A 15340-nucleotide genomic window follows, 5' to 3' on the forward strand; every position below is an offset into this window, starting at 1 on the left:
GGGGGAGGTTAATAGGCCTCGCGTCTCCCGTGTCGATCACATGTTCAGTTAAAGACGTGCGACCCAAATGTCCATCAAACATACTGCTAAATTGTTCAAGGAGGACAACTAATAGTTCTCTCTGACTATCTGTTAGGTTTGCCTCCAGAGCTTTGGTCTCCAGCGAGGGCTCTACCATGTCAAGCGTCATAATGACATTATCATCGCTCAACATATCAACTGAGCAACCCTCCTCTTCATCCGCGCCTGGGCATGGAATGTCGCCCATAACTACGGTTCTTGAGGGGATGTGGATTGTCAAAGAGGCCCTGCTCATAAAGTCCATCCCTAAGACAAAGGGGGACGACAAGTTGCGGATGACAGCAAACCGGTGGTAAAACCTTTTGTTCAGGAACCCTATGGGCAGCCATGTAACACTCTCCGGGAGACAGCGAGCACCGTCTACTAGGCTCACCGGTGGACCCATCCACTGGTGGGTTCTGTTGGGAGACAAGTTGTTCTCCAAAATGAGTTCAGCCCGCACAGCAGACAGGGATGCCCCCGTATCTAGCGTAGCGTCTACTGCCACCGAGTTGAAGTTAATTTTGGCTTTCAGTGGAGTATTCCAGTGTGCTCCAGACTCTACATCTTCCATGTGCCCCACAATGCCTTGCACAATCTGGTGGGCATCATGCGGGCGAGGCATACTTTGCGAATGGGGGGAGGGCTGCCTCATTGAAATGTCCTCCCCCCCCGGGGGTTTCCCGACTGCTGACTGGCCGCACGAGCTGTCGGCAGTGAATCCAGCCCCTCATCATCGACCAGTTCCAGGCCCGGCGGTGGGCCTGGGAGAGGTCGGTGGGAGGTTGCCCTGGGTCTGGTAGCACCTCGTTCTTTTGGGGCAACCCAGGTGCAACTTGGGCACGTGCGTGTGGTAAACCCTGGGCGGGAGCATTTAAAACAATGTGGTTCTCTCGCGCTTGCAACACTAGGGGATGAAGTAGGGGTTGAGCGGTCAACTGGCCCTAAGGCTGTGTGGAGCTCGTGCGCGCGAAGCAGTAGGTCCATAACCGATGGGACCGGCGTACCGTACAACGCAACCCGATACTTCTCCAATGAATGTTTACATATGAGCACGATCTGTTCATGCTCCGGCGGCGGGCATCTTAGCTTATTAAACTCGCCGAGCATGTGAGCTACAAACGTTGGGAGGGGCTCCTCCGATGATTGGACGCGATCAAGGATGCCCCGCCAAACGTGCTCTTGGTTATCAGCTGACACAAACACTGATTCAAAAAGTTGGTAAAAATGTGCCCATGTAGTAATGTGAGAGCTGAGGGCCCTAAACCATTTACTGGGTTCTCCCTTGAGGAAGTGAGGGAGCTCACTCAGAACCTGCGAGTCGGTTAGGCGCAGCGACGATCTGTAGCTGTCCACTGATTGGAGCCATTCCTCCGGTGACACTCTGCTGTCACCAGCGAACACTGGCGGCTCCAGCTTGGCCTGGTGCAGCGCTGCGGCGATCATCCTCGATGTATTGCAGAGTTCTGCCGACTGACGCTGGAGAAGCGAAGGGGGCTCTGCATTAATCCCTTTCTGTGTGAATGGTGTGGAGAAAGCCACTGGGTTGGGGGTTCTCTGAGGAGATGTTTGCTCCCCTGGTTCCCCTCTCGCGCCACCATCCAAGTGTTTCAGAAGGCTCTTTTGTAGCTCCAGCGAATCGTGCAAGCAGACTCGCAGTTTCTCCACCTCTTCCTGCAAGCTTTCCACCTTAAGATTGAGGTCATGAGGGGTAGCGGGAGGGATGATGTACTTTGTCAGGCTGGGAGCTTCAGCATCCGAGTCGCAGCCGTCTCCCTCGCTCCCTGTGTCTGGGTGGGACGCCATTTCAAAAGTATGGCCGAAACCACCCTCTCCCACAAAAGTTATGGCAAAGTGAAAGAGCGTTCACACACAGTACCTAAGCGTTAATATCCGTCAGACAGAAAGCGTCCGTGCACACTCTGATGCTTCGATGCTTCACACAAAACAACACGTCCCTCTGAATGAACACTGAGTCAAAGTCACTGTAGCGTTAGCCTTAGCTTTAGCACCGCCGATGTCGTAACGGTCCAATAGCACTGAGTTAGTGGTCCGACGGACCGCACAGTTACTCACGGAGTACTCTCCCTCGGCAGGCGAGCGTGTCAAGCGATGGGTCGGTGGTCTTCCACGCCTGCAAATATCGTTGAAATCGCGGGGAGTCAGCTCCTTCACGGGGTCCTATCGGCCCGGCCAATACAGCCAAACGAAGAGAAAAAAAAAACACGCCACCTCAGCCGAAGTGTCGATCGTTGAAAAACATGGGAAATATATCCGAGCCCACCGTCTGTCGGTCCGGATGACGATGAAGATCCAGAGAACAATGTTCGGGCGCCACTTTGTAACAGCAGTCTGGCGAGGAAGGAGCGGCTAGCAGGTCCAGTGGGCATGTGGTGTGGAGGTTAGCCGGATAACTCGAAGCCAGTCGGTTAAGTTAAACAACAGACCTTTATTTCTTATCAGCAACGTAAGACCATACGAGCCAGGTCTCCACGGCTCTACTCTGTCCGTACATACATGTCCGGGGTTCGGTAGTCGCCGGTGCCAGGTCGTTACAACATTAAGGTACTTCCTCGTAGAATTGAACATGTACAGCATGAAATGGCCGCTGCTAACAACAACAACACCCACTAGGAGACTCCCACAACTACTACAATAATAGGGCAACCCCCCCTAGTGGTGCTATAACCCAAAAGGGTTGTTACATCGTTCAAGTACTGCACAACAAAGAAGTATAACAGGAATGACTACTCGGCCATGGTGTCTCCAGCTGTCCGTGTCCATAACAGAGGATAATCGAGGCTTAGTGATGTTGGCGGCTTTTCTGTCTTTGGTATGTGGATTGTGATTGGTTGCTGGTTTCTTGTCAGCTTAATGCAGTTTTTAATTAGAAAATTATATCTTTATCTATTTTCATGGTTGCTACATTAAATTAAATTAAGAAACAGGGTGGCTGTAGCTAAGGCGGTAGAGCAGGTCGACTACCAATTAGAGAGCCAGAAGTTTGAGCCCCTGCTACATTAGTTTGCATGCTGAATTATCCCTGCTGGTTTCCCCAAATTTAGAGACAAGGTGCTTAGGTATATTAATGGGACTTTGTACTAAAAAGAATTTTAAGCAATCAGTTATAGTAGAAATTCACATTGGCAAATGTTCTGGTGTTTACAATGGACACAGTTTGATATCTTAAGGTAGAAAAAAAGGCATATCATACAATGTGTTTTTGCATATTAATCTATAAATTCCTAAAAAAGTTTTAGGAAGCATAAAAATGTAAAATAAATAAATACAATTTGGACTTTAGCAAGCTTTGAGAGGAAGCCTGCCACTCACACAAGCTGTATGGTCTCACTCACAAATCCATCATTAGCGTCACAATCGCCTGCCTCGACATGTTTTCAGTTCCGATTTTTCACATGCTTGATTCGGACCCTTAGGCGTCACAGTGTATCCCTTAAAAAATGTGCCATTTTTGTGTTGTCAATGTTGTGGGACACATTATTATGGCAACCAAGGAAATGGAAGAGAAGCTTTGTTGCAGATGGGAAATGTTAGCTTTGTAACCCCCAAACTCCAAGGATGTAGTTTCTAAACTTAACAAAGTAGTTCATAGAAGTCATATCACACAGTTCACACCCTGACTCTTGTTGTTTTCCATCAAATTCACAAATTTTACTTGGAAGTACCTCACATACTGGAAAAATATGCTGAAGAGATAAAGTTATAATGTGACAAGAAGGAGTTCAGAGCTGTTGATTTAGCAGTGACCGTCGCTGACTGCTATTTTTTTCTTTTATGGACAGATTTTCAGGATGAAATACTTAATGGGATGTGTGCACAGAACCTGTTGTGCAATCCTTTCTGGTAGTATTAATTTACATTCTGATCACCCAGTCCTCACTGGTATAAAGACTACACTCCTTTGTGCAATTAAAGGCCATTCAACATGATGCAATGCAAGCTATTAAAGACAGGTCCAGTGATTGCATAGCTTATTTCAAATGCTGAAATCTGGCATTCATCTAATCACCCACAGATCAGTGTTTGCCCAGTTGCCGGAGGCTATATTACATGGAGAGCACCTATCAAACGTCGTCGTCACTGTTTACTAGCTCATCAGGTATTGAATTCTGGCAAGTGGAGTTATCCTACACATGCAAAAACACCTTGTAAGACACATGCCATAAACTACCCTTTTCTTTGCAGATAGCTCTGTGTAGCAAGCTATCTGTCAGACGGTGGGGCAGCACACTCTCCCTTTCTCTGTGTCTAAATGGAAAGTGTAATGACTACTTTGTCGTGGACCATTTCCTTCAGTGGGAACGATGAGACCCACATTCCTTATTGATGCCGTCACCATCAAAGAGGAGAGACACATCAATCCAGCGAGTCCTTAAGGGTTGTAACCTTTGTTCCTTGATCCTGCTCTGAACAGGGAGGAAACAGATGCATCACCACCCCCCCCCCCCCCCCCACCCCCGTCCATCTCGCATGAAAAACAAGAATCAGGACATCTCCGGTTTTTGAGCTTTACATGCGATCCACATAACATGATCATGTGATCGCTTGAACAAACGCACGCCTCAGCATTTGCCAGATGTTTTTATTCACTTTGTAGAGTCACATGAGAGAGAAGATGACCACAAGAGGCAAAATATGGTTAGCTTAGCATATCTCAAAGGTCAGAAAGGGTGAGCAGAAATTCTGGTTTGCTAAGCCAAGATTTTTGTTTCCCTTTTTAACAGATAGTTGTATGAGCTTTGCTAATATCCAGAAAAAATAACATCTTTATTGCTTGAAAGACGAACAACCTTCTGAACCATCTCACAGCTCTTATATAGTCATGCAGTTCAGACTTTTAAATCTCACAGGTTTGACCCTGAATGCTTTTGGAGGGCAACACCGGTGAATGTACTAGTTGTGTGTGTTTGTGCCTGTGTGTGTGAAGATGAATTATTCAGTTCTATGAGGACATGTATAGATCATTTTGGAGCAGTGGGTGTAATGGAATCAAAACAAGTGTCTTCATTTGTATGCTTGTCAGTGTCTCTGTTTGCATGCGTGCTGTCTTCTATGTATGGATTTTGTGAGCTGGCAGGTGTTCACCGAGTGGCTCTTAGGGCTCTGCACACTGCATCTGTTTTCAGCTTAATTCTGTATTTGCAGCATTTTGTCTAAGTGCCATCTGCGTTGTCAGATTAGTGAAGGTGTGCTCTTTATTCAGTGGTGCTTTGTTTTTGCTGAGGCACACTGACATCTCTGGGCCAACATAACTTAGAAATCAAACATAAAAAGGGAAAGGAAAAAGGAAAAGGTGAAATGCCCTATAATGCAGTAAATGTACATTTGCTACAATTTCTGCTGCTGCTATACTCAGAAGATAATTCCTGTGCTATACTTTATATACAAGAACTCCCACAAGATATGAATTTATAAAGCTATGCACTTCACGCTTGTCTTTTCTGTGTTTCCTTAACAACAGTGCAAAATATGGCAAATTATTATCAGTGTAGACACTGTATCATTCAACTATTGTCTGTCTAAATGAGCCAAGACGTGCCCACTTCTCTGTCCCGGCTCTCTTTTCTTACTGTTTTCCTTTTCTTTGTCTCATTTCGTAGTGATTCTTTTTGTGCCTGAACAATGATTATTTTTCTCTTCTTTTTTGCTGAAGGGTCAGTCTTTGTCCCACCAGTTTCCCCCCACGCCACTCAATCTCCTGCATTTTTTCTCTCTTTTTCTCTTTCACGATCGGCTTTCTCCCCACTACAGTGTATTTTCCTCCATTTCTGGCCACAGTTTTCAATGTTTCCATTTTTCCCTTTGTTTTAAATGATAGAAATGTCAGATTTGTCTAAAGCATTGCTCGAATACACATGAAAACCTTCAGGATGTATGATGAATGTCTTTTTACAAGCTGCAGTTCTCCAAACAGTTCTCCAAATAGATTTTAATGTGATGTATTGTGAAGATATAGAAAAGTGCAATGCGTGTGAATCACACTTGTTGATGCTTGCTGGCCACATTGTAAAGCACGCATGGTTAATCTTTTCCCATACATTCAACCAGTGTGTGTCACTTTGAGGCAGCTATACAAAAGCCTTTTGTGTGCTTCCAGTAACCCCAAGCTTTGCTGGTCATCTTACTTAATTGGCTATGCTCTGTTTGTGGTATTGAGGGAAATGTGTCTGTGTGTGTGTCTGTGTGTTTGAATGGGGGTAAAGGATGTGCATCGGATTAGAGATTAGACATGTAAACAATGCTGTATGCTGGTCAGGAATATTTTAACAACCAAGATGTCCTTTATTCAGGAGCAGACAACTTTTTGCACACAAATGTCTTCACAAACAAATTATTCAAACATTAATGTGGATTTTACCATCAAAATTTGGGGTAATGTACGGCACAGTGGTGCAGTGGCTGCCACCGCTGACTCACAGCAAGAAGGTCCTGGATTCGTATCCAGTCTGAGGCCTTTCTGTGTTTGCATGTTCTCCTTATGTCCGCATGGGTACTCTGGCCAGCATCTGCTAGCAACCTAACAACTCACAATAAGGTTTTTAGGAGAACCATCTGGTGAGACCCAGGAACCTCCAGCAACTATTCACCAAAGCATTTCTCCCTCGTGAGTGGATTTTACCAGTGGGTCAATGATCAATCTCAAGGCCTGTGTGATTGAGGCCTAATGTGCTGAACGATATTCCAGTGAAAGAGTCAACATCATCATTGTATACTCTGTGTAAACAACATGCAAATAAAAAATCAGCTGAGGTTAGCTCTATGCATAATCATGATTAGGAAAAGTGATGAAGAACAGTTTTGCAAACTACACTGGCTGAGGTTTCTCTGCCTTAATGCTTCAAACAAATACAGAACTGGTGACGTTACACACTATTCTATCTCTAATTGTAAGACTACACAGTGGACGTGCTAGTTATGAAAAATGACTTTTTTTTTATGTTAAACAGCACACAAAAAAACAACAACATGTAACCCAGGATATATAATCATATGCTCTTGAGGGTAATGCTGTGGATGTAAAAATAGACAGTAAAAAAAAATAGACAGTTTAAAAACCTACTGCTACTATACCCCTAACTATCCTCGTGTGTCTAAGTCCTAACACAGTAAATGTTGAAATGTGCATTTGTTTAACTCTACACGCAAACTTGAGCATGACAGATCTGCTACTTCAGGTTCTGTTTGCTGCTGTAGTGAGTGTATAATTACTGTGTAGAAAAAAAGGGTTATGCTAATCATCAGTTACTTTTAACCTCATTCAGCGTGGCATCTAGAACATCTCTCACACACACACCCACACACACACAAATCCTCATGTCCGGATGACAAAAATACCACTGTGTGACAGCCTTTCCGTCTCTTTTCCTTAAGGAAGCATCACTACCAGCAGGACATCCTTAACTGCGAGTCTGCAGGTCCCTTCACTGATGAACTCACAGAACCGAAACACGCAGAGTTTCTCATTGCTTGGACAGCAGCCAGCCTGCCGCATGTGATTAATTCTTTCTCTAATTCACACAGACACACAGTGTAGCACTTTTCCTGGTACTGATTAATCTTTGAATTATCTGAATGTGTGCCTGTGTGCATTATTATTTCCAAACTGCGACGCTGCACTTGCTGATTCCATTTGCGAGCTCAGAGCGCAGTCCTTTGTTTCCATCAGGCCTTTTTCTTTTTTTTGATGAAAAAACTTTTTGTGGGAAATGTGATGAATTTTGGTCATAGCGGGGGGAAACTGCCAAGTCTTTTTCTGCAGATAGTGAAACAATAAGCTCATTTAGAGTGGTGCACACAAAGGGAAACAAAGCAAGCACTTCTTTGGTCATGAATCATGTTTCGCAATCATCAACTCACTCTCAGGTCAGTCAACTGATGCATATAGGCCTGTGACCATGCACTAATTTTGTGGTATTGTATTTTACAGTTGGTCCTTGTCTGTGGTCACTCTTGCTTATCGGTCTGACTTCCTGCTTTTGAGTTGGCAGTGGGAAGTGAAACAAAATCAGTAAGTGACCAACTTCCTGTCCATGTGACTCCGGCAGGTGACAGCTACTTCTCTCTCAGGTCGAGCCACATCACGATCTGAAGTCACACACTTCCCTCACTGTTTAAGAGTTTACCAGTGATGTGGTGCCAGTGATCAATGCTTTACAGGAATGTGGAAGTGATAAGAAGGCAAATGACTGACAAAGCAGACTCACCGCAAGACATAAAGCCATAAAAGTCTATTGTGTATGAGCTGATTCACATGAATACTGACTTTTTTCTTCAGTGTTACTCATGACTTATACTGTATATGAGTAATCACATTTACAGCAAATTACTGTGAAAAATATTCCCAGGTACATTAATCTCAGAAGGAAAACACCCTAAAATAAAAAAAAATGTCACTTAGTATGTTGATTGTCAATTTATGCACTCAAATGAATGCAGTCAGAAAAGAATCTGTAAATCTAGCGATTAAAAGGAGATTGTTGCAAGACTCAGAGTCAGCAGAAAGATGCACAGACAATGATTAAGAGGTCAGATGAAAAAAAAATGATGCATTTTGAGCTAATGCAATGTCAGCAAAAGTCCATCCATCCTCTTCCGCTTATACAGTTCAGGGTCACATGGGAGCTGGAGCCTATCCCAGCTGTCTTTGGGTGAGAGGCCTTGTACACCCTGAACAGGTCACCAGTCTGTTGCAGGGCTAACACATGGAGACAGACAACCATTTGCACTGACATTCACAGCTATGGGCAATTTGGAATAATCAGTTAACCGAACCTCACTAACTGCATGTCTTTGGACTATGGGAAGGCGCCAGAGTGCCAGGAGATAACCCACGCAAACACGGGAAGAACACACAAACTCCAGACAGAAAGACTCCGGCCCGATGGTGTAATCGAAGTCAGATCAGCTAAAGTCAAATGAACAAAAAGTCATTTTTGCAATACAGCATGTTTGGTGACCATCTGGCAAAGTTACAGTCTCAATGTTATTCTTTATTTTTTCTCAGTGTCTTCTTGAGGGACAGTATGTATATATGTGTATGTGATATTGAATGAATGTTTAAGTGCAGGTTATTGTGCAGACTCAGCACAGAGCATCAAAGAGTTGATTTGTAGTGTGTCACATCAGTGCGGTGGCAGCTGTCCTGGCAGCCATTTTTGGAATTCCATAAGATACTATGATTCATATCAGTATGTCACACATAAACACATTGTATTGAATGACACAAAAACAGAATCTTATGAGAATTATAAGATTCTGCTAATATTCTGTCCACATTTGATAACCGCCTTGAGGCGACATTTGTTGTGATTTGGCGCTATATAAATAAAATTGAATTGAATTGAATTGAATTGAATTGATGTGAAATCATCATCAATGTGTGTGGGCAAAACAGAAGCAACTTTCGATTTCTAACTACAAATCCATTCTCTCTTGTTTCTTTTTGTCTTTATCCCACTCTAAAAGTTGGATGTAACAGTGAGACCAAATTCACAACCCAATAGAAACAGATCCAGGTACATTTACTGCAATATTCAAACTGAATACAGGCTGCTGGCCATTGACATGTAGTATCCTTTTGACTTGAAGTCACCTGGAACTGTAGCTGTGCTGTAAACAAATAATGAAGCACAGTTTGACCAGAATAAGAACTAGAATCTTTAACACACTAAGATAATAAAATACACAAGCTATTTGGCTGGTAACTGGCAATAAGCCAGAGGACTAATGGCCCAGAAGGCCCAAATGAAACTAGTAATGTCCAGGCATCTAGCCTATATTACTTAATATTCATTAACCTATTTAAAAAGCACTTTGGCTCTGTTTCAGGTAAAGTGTAAATCTGCACCTCTGATTTGTGTGATTACATTTTCTCTTTGTCTTTTTCTGCTGCAGCAGCCAAAGTCTGATTTATTAATGACAAACCAGTGGTAGAAGCATCATAACATCAAGAAAACTGGACAGTTAAAGGATTTTTCTTTTTACAGAAAAAATATGATGTTTGATGATCTGAAATGTTTAAGTGTGACAAACATACAAATAAATAGGAAAAAAAACCCTGTCAACTTGACCCTCTCCCCACTGTGTGAGTTAAAGCCTGTCTTCCCTCGTTAGCACCTCTCATAACCAATATTATTCATTCCTCCCTGAACACTGGAATTGTTCCTGAAGCACTGAAAAAGGCTTCTGTTATCCCAATTCTCAAAAAGCCTGGTGCAGACCCCAATAACTTTGATAATCTTCGCCCTATATCAAATCTCCCCTTTATTTCAAAAATTCTTGAAAAAGTTGTCGCCGCCCAGCTTCATTTACATCTCAATGACCATAATCTCTATGAACAATTTCAATCTGGTTTCTGTCCCAATCATAGCACAGAAACTGCTCTGTTAAGAATTACCAATGACCTTCTGATGGCAGCTGATTCTGGTCTCCTATCCATCCTCATCCTTCTTGATCTTAGTGCGGCGTTTGATACGATTTCTCACAATATTCTCCTGAACCGGTTAGCTTCCATTGGTATTAATCACACCCCCCTTGCCTGGTTTACCTCCTATCTCTCAGACCGCACTCAGTTTATCCAACTTAAATCCCATTCTTCAACTCTCTATCCTGTTTCTGCTGGTGTGCCCCAGGGTTCAGTATTGGGGCCTCTTTTATTCATTATTTATATGCTTCCTCTTGGTTATATATTCCGAAAATATAATATAAACTTTCACTGTTATGCCGATGACACCCAGCTCTACCTTTCTTCTAAACCCAATTCATCCCTCCCACCTACCTCCCTCTCAGACTGTCTTATTGAGATTAGATCCTGGTTCTCCTCCAATTTCCTCAAACTCAACAGTAATAAAACTGAAGTTTTACTTGTTGGCACACCATCTATCTTAACCAAATCCTACAGCTTTTCCATTAACATTGAAAATTCTCCCACCCTTCCCTCCCCTCAGGTTAAGAGTTTGGGTGTCATACTTGATAATACTCTCTCATTCCAGTCTCACATTAATTACATAACCCGGTCTGCTTACTTCCACTTATGTAATATTAACCGACTACGTCCCTTCCTTACTCCCCATGCTGCTGCCATCCTTGTCCATAGTCTTATTACATCCCGTATTGATTACTGTAATTCCCTCCTATTTGGTCTCCCTAAAAAGTCCCTTCATAAACTCCAACTTCTTCAAAATTCTGCAGCTCGGATCATAACCCGTACTCCGTTAAGTGCTCATATTACCCCAGTTCTTCAGCAGCTTCACTGGTTGCCCATAGAAGCCAGGATAAACTTTAAAATCTTACTTCTCACGTTCAAATGTATCCATAAATCTGCTCCTTCATATTTGTGTGACCTGCTCCATATCACCACTGTTTCCCGCCCTCTCCGATCATCATCTGCTACTCATCTTACCGTTCCGTCCTCACACCTTATCACTATGGGGAACAGAGCTTTCAGTCGCTCTGCTCCCCGGCTCTGGAATTCTCTTCCTCCTGCACTAAGAAATATTGACACCCTTTCCGTATTTAAGACACAGCTCAAAACACACCTGTTTAGACTGGCTTATTCGCTTTAATGCTGATTTTATCTGTTGTCACGCTCTGTTTTGTAATTTTAACTTATTTTATGTATTTTATGACTACTGTTCCTTTTATTAATTGTGTTTTTTGTAAGGTGACCTTGGGTTTCTGAAAGGCGCCCTCAAATAAAATGTATTATTATTATTATTATTATTAAAATGCTTTTTCACACCATTGTCATATAAAAGATTTACTTCCTTCATTCTGTTCATTGACCCCATTGTGGACCACTAAAATTTTGTATACTATGTAGTATATACCTTATTTACTTTATTTATTAAATTTTGAGTTTGTTTTGTTTTTTTGCACTACATTAGACAACATCAAAATAGCATTGTCAAACATGACAATAGCGTTGGCATTTTTGTTATTTGTGTTTTGTAATCTTTATTAAAACCTAGAAAAAACCACCTCTTAATCTTTGGTATATGGCAAGGCGCTGTGGACATCCAAGTTTGTGATTGTGTAGATTTTTCAAATCAATACCAATGTTGTATCTACTGAAAATCTCTGTGAAGCTTAAATCTCAGTGACCTTGACTTCAAGGTCAGAGGTCAACTTTTCTGAAAATTGGAGGAGTTTCACATTTATAACACAGGTATGTCTACTAGGAGGCTGAAGGGTAGCACTATATATTTATAAACAATCAAAAACAACAATTTATTTCTAATTTGTATGGAATTTATTTCTGTAAACATGGTGTTTTAGGTCGGATTAAAGGACTGATGTGATGGTAAGGTGTCCGCTGCTCTGCTTTGAATATTGGTAGGCTCTTTTTTTTTTTTTTTTAAATTTTCACAAGAATTGCTAGTTCCCCTAGAGTTTTGGCCACCCCAGCAATCAGAAGATTCCCTATGAGCAAGCATTTAGCGACAGTGGGAAGGAAAAACTCCCTTTAAAAAGGAAGAAACCTTCGACAGAACCAGGCTCAGGAAGGGACAGTCATCTGCCGCGACTGGTTGGGGTGGGGGGAGTGAAAATTAAAAAAAAAAAAAAAAAAAGCCAAAGTGATAATTATTGGAGCAGCTTAATTAATATTTCCAGTGTAATTTGCTGTTAATATCCTTTCCAACCCCAGTTTGTGTTTTTATCACTTTTGTCCAGGGTGGAAGATGCCATGCTGGAGATTGACTCTGTATGGTTTTTCAATGTTGATACTTGGGAACCTGTTGGAGAGGCCAGGGTTGAAAAAGGGATGCCGTAGAACCTGAGAGGGTGTTATCCGCTGGTGTGCATCCAAGGCCAACATCTCTTTAATTAGGCTGACAAATAAGCGTTGGCCATCTTCTGGTCCTCGTCTAAACATCATTATTTGTTCGAGGTCATCCAGACGTTTAAGTTTTATGTATCTTGTCTCCAAAGATTCATATCCTGTCTCGTATTTAAATCGTTGGGCGGTCTTAAATGTCCAGCGTTGTTGGTTGTAGTTGTAGTTGTCTTTTGTGAAATAGTCTTCAGTGTACACGCCAGGATTGAGAACATGATCTGGTGGCTGACCCTGAGCCTCTATGATGAATTTCAAAATATCATAATATTTTTTTCCAGGGTAGAGTGGCACCCCTGTAACAAGCTCCACAGCCACCAGCCCCAGAGACCACATGTCACATGCTTCGTTATAAGGAAGGCCAAGCATAACCTCAGGTGCACTATAACCAACTGTCCCCACACGGTCACCAGGCATCACTGCAGACGCAGGACATGCGAGGCCAAAGTCTATAAGTCTGACTTTGACTGGAGACTCATAGCGATTTACAACCATGATGTTTCCAGGTTTGAGGTCAGCGTGCACTATTCCCAAAGAACCCAGGTGGGACAGAGCATTTGTGAGTTGACCTAAAATTGGCCTGACTTCGCTTATGGGGAGACGCCGGTTATTCGGGTCCCGTATGTAGTCCCACAGGCATTGATCTAGGAGTTCAAATTTCAGGCAAACCCGCTCTCTGTCAAGGAAAAAGCCGTTCCATTGAACAATGTTGGTGGCATCTGGATCCAATCTTCGCAGCTGCTCCAGGATGAAAATTTCCAGTTTTGCCTGTTGCAGAATATCAGGGCGGCTCTTGTTCACCTTAATAGCCACAGCTTGGTTGGTTTTGGTATCGCGGCATTTGGCTACAATACCAAAGCCCCCTTCTCCGAGGAAAGCCTCTACCTTGTAGTGGTTCCCCAAAATGCTCCCTTCAACTATTTCAAGCTCATCTGAGCGGAAGGATGGGCTGGCTGACGTGTGGACGAATACTTGCTGAGAAAATTCAACCGAGTTTTGAAAACTGCATTTGATTTTCTCGGATCTCTTGCATTTCAAGTTTGAAGGGTGCTGAAAGACCACAGGGTTTTGTGGTCTTTCAGCACTCATGTCAATGCAAGGGGAACTCTTAGGGTTGAAAAAGGGATGCCGGAGAACCTCTGACGGTGTTATGCGCTGGTTTGCATCCAAGGCCAACATCTGTTTAATTAAGCTTACAAACAAACGTTGGCCATTTTCAGGTCCTCTTCTAAACATCATTACTTGTTCGAGGTCATCGAGACGCGTCAGTTTTATGTATCTTGTCTCCAGGGACTCATATCCTGTCTCGTACTGAAATTGTTGGTCAGTCTTAAATGTCCAGCGCTGTTGGTTGTCGTTGTCTTCAATGAAATAGTCTTCAGTGTACACGCCAGAGTCTAGAACATAATCTGGTGGCTGACCCTGAGTCTCTATGATGTATTTCAAAACATCATAGTCTTCATTTCCAGGGTAGAGTGGCACCCCTGTAACAAGCTCCACAGCTACCAGCCCCAGAGACCACATGTCACTTGCTTCATTGTAAGGAAGGCCAAGCATAACTTCAGGTGCACTATAACCAACCGTCCCCACACGGTCACCAGGCATCACTGCAGATGCAGGACATGCGAGGCCAAAGTCTATAAGTTTGACTTTGATGGGAGACTCATGGCGGTTTACAACCATGATGTTTCCAGGTTTGAGGTCAGCGTGCACTATTCCCACAGAACCCAGGTGGGACAGAGCATTTGTGAGCTGACCTAAAATCGGCCTGACTTCGCTTATGGGGAGACCCTGGTTTTTCAGGTCCCCTATATAGTCCCACAGGGATTGATCAAGGAGTTCGAACTTTAAGCAAACCCGCTCTCCGTCGTGTAAAAAGCCGTTCCATTTAACAATGTTGGCGGCATCTGGATCCAACCTTCTCAGCTGCTCCAGGATGAAAATTTCCAGTTTTGCCTGTTGCAGAATATCAGGGCGGCTCTTGTTCACCTTAATAGCCACAGCTTGGTTGGTTTTGGTATCGCGGCATTTGGCTACAATACCAAAGCCCCCTTCTCCAAGGAAAGCCTCTACCTTGTAGTGGTTTCCCAAAATGCTCCCTTTAACTATTCCAAGCTCATTTGAGCGGAAGGATGGGTTAGCTGACATGGTGAAATGTGTCGGCTTGGTCAGTGAATTGCTAAGTAACGCAAAATTCTCTCAAAACTCTCCAAAAGGGTTTGCTTACTGTCAGGTCAAGGTCCGTTGAGCAGCAAAGTTTAACAGAGCAAAGCTCCTACTTAAGGATTTTTTCTCTCAGCAAGATGATGACATCACAAGGGATCAAAGGCATTCTACTTTGGATCAATGGCATTCTATTTTTTCAGCTGAAACACTGAAAAAAAATAGTGTTTCAACAGGGCAGGCTGGCGCCCTGTGGGAGGCAGA

The 15340-nt window shown here is 43.2% G+C and overlaps 2 protein-coding genes across 2 annotated transcripts; both read right to left on the minus strand.

Moving 5' to 3' along the window:
- Positions 1-711: 711 nt before the first annotated feature.
- LOC148102204 (uncharacterized) lies at positions 712-1866 on the minus strand. Its single transcript, XM_087844492.1, has one exon. It carries the CDS (start codon positions 1864-1866, stop codon positions 712-714), a length of 1155 nt encoding a protein of 384 aa, XP_087700618.1.
- Positions 1867-12432: 10566 nt separating this feature from the next.
- Positions 12433-14641, minus strand: LOC148102205 (homeodomain-interacting protein kinase 3-like). Its single transcript, XM_087844493.1, has one exon. The coding sequence runs from the start codon at positions 14594-14596 to the stop codon at positions 12740-12742; it is 1857 nt and encodes a 618-aa protein (XP_087700619.1). The 5' UTR covers positions 14597-14641; the 3' UTR covers positions 12433-12739.
- Positions 14642-15340: the final 699 nt, after the last annotated feature.

This window comes from Neolamprologus brichardi, chromosome 7, assembly GCF_056152115.1.
Source record: "Neolamprologus brichardi isolate AB-2024 chromosome 7, ASM5615211v1, whole genome shotgun sequence".
Taxonomy (NCBI): domain Eukaryota; kingdom Metazoa; phylum Chordata; class Actinopteri; order Cichliformes; family Cichlidae; genus Neolamprologus; species Neolamprologus brichardi.

Excerpts from the sequence above, each read along its gene's own strand:
- LOC148102204 (XM_087844492.1), bottom strand. The coding sequence starts at position 1,866 with ATGGCGTCCCACCCAGACACAGGGAGCGAGGGAGACGGCTGCGACTCG.
- LOC148102205 (XM_087844493.1), bottom strand. The coding sequence starts at position 14,596 with ATGGTTGTAAACCGCCATGAGTCTCCCATCAAAGTCAAACTTATAGAC.